We start from the raw sequence: 5,559 nt of genomic DNA, 5'->3' as shown, positions 1-5,559 counted from the left end.
ACTGTTGACCACAACATATTGCTAGACCGTCTAGAAAACTGGGTGGGAGTTTCAGGAACAGCTCTAAATTGGTTTAGTACCTACTTAAAGGACAGAAAAAACTTTGTCTCAATAGGCAATTACACATCAACTTTGACAAATATGTCATGCGGGGTTCCTCAAGGCTCCATCTTAGGACCTTTGCGTTTTAATATTTATATGCTACCTCTTGCTGAAATTATTAAAAAAGAGCGATCTAAGTTANGATTCATTACAAATCAACTGAAATATTGCAAGCCTTTTATTATTTTAATATTAGAGATAGGATATTTGAGTTTTCTTAAGCTGTATGCCATAATCAGCAATATTAAAATAATAAAAGGCTTGCAATATTTCAGTTGATTTGTAATGAATCCAGAATGTATGACATTTTTGTTTTTTTAATTGCATTACAGAAAATAAAGAACTTTATCACAATATTCTAATTTTCTGAGACAGTCCTGTATGTTGTGGTCAACAGTGTCAAATGCAGCGCTGAGATCTAATAATACTAAAACTGATATTCTGCCACTGTCTGTGTTTAAATGAATGTCATTTAAGACCTTTACAAGTGCAGTTTCAGTGCTGTGGTTAGGTCTAAAGCCTGACTGAAACACATCAAAACCGTCAATTAAAAACATGAAATTACTCAACTGTTGAAAAACAACTTTTTCAATCAATTCGCTTAAAAAAGGAAGGTTTGATATTGGCCTGTAATTATTCATTATGATTGTGTCCAAGTTATGCTTTTTTAGGAGCGGTTTGATTACTGCAGTTTTCATGGCCTGTGGAAATACACCCGAGTGGAGAAACTTGTTTACTATGTGTAGTATATCTGAGGCCATACAGGGAAAAACTGTTTTGAAAAATCCTGTCGGAATAATATCGAGGCTACAGGAGGAGGATTTCAGATGTTGAATAATGTCTTCCAGGTCATTAGCATTTATCAGACGGAATTGTGTCATGATGTCTGGATTGACTTTAGGTGAACACAGGGACAAAACATTGGCTGTACGTGATACAGAGGCTCTGACTGCCTGTCTAATTTGCATGATTTTGTCAGTGAAGAAGGAAGCAAAATCATTGCAGGCCCTGGTGGATAGAAATTCTGAAGCTACTGAACTTACAATGTAATGTAGCAAAAGTAGCTACTGATATCACAGCTGGCACATTCTAGCATATGCACAGCGCTACACATTATTACATTCAGACATAACACGACACCAATGTTTGTGTTCTCTAATTTTTTGTTTCAGTCCATCAAACGTTCCTGATGAAGGCAGCCTGCAAAATGGAAACTCTAATGGAGGCCGGCTCCAGAGACCAGAATATGCACGGGGTAAGTATATAACTTACTTCGATTTTTTTCATACTCGCTTTCACTGCTACATATACAAGAACCTACGTTTTGCCCTAAACTGTTTAACTCTGTTTGCTGCAAACTCACTTCTGTATCCTTAGGTACGGCTACTCCTCCACTTGCCAGCTACGAGTACCCAAGCTTGCCCATAACCAAAAACAGACAGAAGGTATAATGTACCATTCATACAACACATACCCCCAACCCTATAGCCTGATGGTCTGAAAGTACACTCTCGTTCTCCTGTATTATTTTCTCTTTTTGTTCTGTTGGGAGTGTACTGACATGAATTAAAGTCCTCAGGACATTGGTGCACTTACTGGAGCTATTACTGTTTTCTCAAGATGAACTCAATGTCATTTAATGTTGCAGAACAGCTAACTTTAAATTCACTTGTTTAAACGTTTTTTCTGTGTCGTTCAAGCTGTCATTTGTCTCCTTAATGCAAATTATAAAGTGTTGACTGTCTGTAACTAATCAGCTTAGCACACGCATCTGCTCTACAATTTCATTTCAACTTGTTTTTTAAATGTGCGTGTGTGTTTGCTTTCAGCTGGTTTCCCTCATAGAAAACAACTCTGTGGTGATCATACGAGGAGCCACAGGCAGTGGCAAGACCACCCAGGTGCCACAGTTCATTCTGGACCACTACAATAACAGAAATTCTGCCTGCAACATTGTGGTCACCCAACCACGCAAGATTGGTGCCACCAGTATTGCCCGATGGGTAGCCAAACAGCGGAAGTGTTCCCTGGGTAGTCTGGTTGGATATCAGGTTAGTGCAACTTTTAAACAGAATCAGATTAACTTGAACTGTGCCATACACCATACATACATGAACCTCTACATAACACCCGTACTAAAATTCTGTTTTAATAAAAAAAGGTGAAAAAAGAAAGGATTTTAACAGATTAAATACCTGGACAAAAGCACTCATTGGACCTCTTTCAAAACTAAAAGAGAGTTGTAGAATGCTTATGTTAACAAGCCCTTTTTGCATTGTTGCCAGGATGTTTGGCTGTGTTATACAGAGCTTTGAAACAGCAAGTTTAATAATAACTGTTGTAGACTTTGGATCATTGTTAACACTTAGTGTTAGTAAGAGATGTAATTCTCCAGATATGCAGAATAATAAAACAGGATTGTCTTCATTTGCATACTTAAAAGATGCTGTTTAGATGTTTGTCTCATTGTCTAATATATCTTATTTGCTTTAATCAAAAACATCTTCCATGTTCCCTTTTCCTATTTCCTTTTGCGAAAGTCCTGCAGTCATTGAATGTAAAGTTCTGTTGGCAATCAAAAAAGTATTTTCCTAAGTTCATGCACAGAGTAACACTCACGGGTAATTTTTCCAACAACAACCAAAATGATGGCATTGTCGATGTATATTTTTAAAAATCATGGAAAAAGTTAAAGCCTAAGCTACTATAGAGGAAGCATACTATGGCTTCTCATGTTCCTCTTCTCAAGCAGTAGATTACAACAGTGCATGAACATTGTACAAAACACCAAAAGGTGATGGTATTTCACTGCACTGAGCTAATGTTTTCTGATGATGCAATACAAGTATCCATAATGATTTACAGTTTTATAAATAACATTTGTTATATCTGTTTTTCAGGTTGGACTGGAAAAGATGGCTACTGAGCACACCCGGCTCATCTACATGACTACAGGAGTGCTGCTGCAAAAGCTGGTTGTAGCCAAACGCCTCACAGAGTTCTCCCACATCTTTGTCGACGAGGTGCTTAAATATGTTGTTTTTGTAATTATGCTTCTGTCACATTATTTCATTTGGTTTTCCCATTCTAGTGAAAGCACTATCTCAGGAACACTGAGAGGATTTCTTCAAATGTTGCACAAATCTCCCCTTGGGCTCAAGTTTGAACTAATTAATGAACTAATAAGAATGTGGGTGTCCAAAAATTGAGGTCACCAAGACCTCACAAAACACCATCAATCAAGAAACCACTTAATGACACTTTCACACATATATTTAATAGGATAAAAGTATGAAGTGATTACATTTTAGACCCTCCAGAAAAACGCAGGCAAAAATCCTTGATTATGCGGGCTAAATTAATTGATTATGCGGGCTAAAACCCTTGATTATGCGATTAAACATGCAGGGTTTTTATGTGATTTTATGCGGTGAAATTGCGGGAAGTTGCGAAATATGCGGAAATATGCGGAAAGTTGCGAAATATGCGGGGGAAAAGAATAAAAACATTTTTAAATATTGGGCTGTCTTATTTATTCTCTCTCACACACAACCTGCCACTAACGTTAAACCCCTTTACTATTCAATTAAACACATTCAATGTTTATTTATTGTAAAAGCAATTGGGCTATTTTAATCAAACACACACACACACACACACTTCTCCGCCTCATTCTGTTTTCATTTACTCGTTCGTTATCTGACCAGCTTCAATCTTGTAGGCTACTCACTTCGTTTCTTGTAGCCCTCGAAAGGGTTTTGGAGGTTGATGCTCACCGTCGATTTTCTCTTATGCTCCAACCAATATACAGTCTACGGCTCCAACACACAGTTGCACGGGGTGCAGAATAGTTTCCCCCCACTTTTTGCCCGGTCTTTAGTAGAAATGTTCGTCGGTAAATGAGATGGNATCCTTGGCGCTCATCCAGTTGCATGTTGAAGATCTTTTGGCAACAAACACAACTTAGGCCTATACTCCAATGCTCCACAAGCAAGTGGGTGATTGAACATCTAGCCGATCTAGAAATCATTCTTACAGACCATGACAGCCTTGTAAGTCTTTTCGTGTGTCATCATGCAAAATGTTGGCTCCCTGAGGTCCTGTCTTATTTGAGGGAGGGTCACAGGTTTTTTACAGGTGATCTGGGCACTCACATGTCGACACGACGGATTGCCTTGCCTTTGTTCGGAACTCAATTTTATTGTATTGCAATGGGTGATTACACTTTATAAGATATTAAAGTAAGTCTAGTACTTTGAATGTGATATTATACCTTATTTATAATGTTCTAATTACCTCATTCACACCAACGCAACTCCGGTTTCAAGCTCCGTGCTAGGCTTTTCAGGTCCAGAACCAGTTCTTCGGTTGACTCGGCTCTTTCCTCCCACCGCCCAGAGTTCCGGACTGGTGCTGCGTCATGCGTCATTGTCTTGCCGTCATAAGACGTAACCGTATTGACACGTGCCTGCTCTCATAAAGACCCTCACAGCTGACACCGACAACAACACGAATGGCCGCTGATTGTGCTCCAGCTTCCTCTGTACCTCTTCGGAAGACCAGATTCCCAGTAAGTAGCTGGTCTCTTCAGTGGACCACTGCTGCTTGTTAAGTTTCTCCATCGTTGTGTACAAACTGGATAAAACGCCGGCTTTTTGTTGTTGTTCAGGAGTTGATCCCGCCCCTGCCCCCGCCTCGACGTAAGCGTGACGTATGCGGTGCTTTTGCCCCCTTGAATTTTTTTTTTGCATTTTTTTTTGCATTTTTTGGTGCTTGAAACGAACCGGATTCCGGAGCTAAGAGGTTGCTCCACTGCGGTGTGAACAGGAAAACCCGGTGCTTTTCAAGCTCCAGCTCCGAACCGGCCCTGAAACACCGTTGGTGAGAATGAGGTAATACTGCCGGAGTTGCAGTTGAAAGAAAAAAATGTAACTAAACTGAGACTCATATTGTTATAGCCCTGTCTCTGAATTCTAGCACTCCTAAGGCCTATGTCAATCTTCGTTCCATAATTAGTTGCTTTTATATTTGTTAATTTGTATTTTCAAACATAACCTAAGGCAGGTGGAGCATTCCTCCCTTGTTACCACAGAGGAGGTGACAAGTGGGGAAGGGGCATTCCCACCCCACCAAGGGGATGGGGGGGGTGTTGAGGTTGGTGTGATCCAATCTCAAGATGCTGATGATGTGCTTACCTTATAGTAATTCTAAATCAATAGAGACAACCAGGTGTTTAGCCCATGAGATCTACAGGTCTTATCAGTCTTCATGTTGTGACAAATAAAACAACACCAAAATAAGACACTCTCAGCTCCTAAATAATCCCTCAAAAGTGTCACTGTAATCATGTTTAAAGATTGTGGAAGATCCTTCCCCATATGTCAGACATCTAAGTCCCATTAGCTTGAGCTGAGACGATGACCTTCAGGTTATTTATGACCTGTAGGATTGACCAAG

The 5,559-nt window shown here is 39.7% G+C and overlaps 1 protein-coding gene across 1 annotated transcript in view; it reads left to right on the top strand.

The window, feature by feature from the left end:
* LOC104941879 (putative ATP-dependent RNA helicase TDRD9) overlaps nucleotides 1-4,626 on the top strand; it is a 16,515-nt gene extending 11,889 nt beyond the window's left edge. The window contains exons 2-6 of the mRNA XM_010767043.1: nucleotides 1,275-1,357; nucleotides 1,480-1,547; nucleotides 1,932-2,153; nucleotides 3,003-3,125; nucleotides 4,585-4,626. Coding sequence (XP_010765345.1) covers nucleotides 1,275-1,357; nucleotides 1,480-1,547; nucleotides 1,932-2,153; nucleotides 3,003-3,125; nucleotides 4,585-4,626 — 538 coding nt within the window. The remainder of the gene's footprint in view (nucleotides 1-1,274; nucleotides 1,358-1,479; nucleotides 1,548-1,931; nucleotides 2,154-3,002; nucleotides 3,126-4,584) is intronic.
* Nucleotides 4,627-5,559: the final 933 nt, after the last annotated feature.

The sequence above is a fragment of the Notothenia coriiceps genome, unplaced genomic scaffold (assembly GCF_000735185.1).
Source record: "Notothenia coriiceps isolate Sejong01 unplaced genomic scaffold, NC01 NC01_scaffold00004049, whole genome shotgun sequence".
Taxonomy (NCBI): Eukaryota; Metazoa; Chordata; class Actinopteri; order Perciformes; family Nototheniidae; genus Notothenia; species Notothenia coriiceps.
Note: the sequence above shows the minus strand (reverse complement) of the source record. Positions and strands in the feature narration are given on the sequence as shown.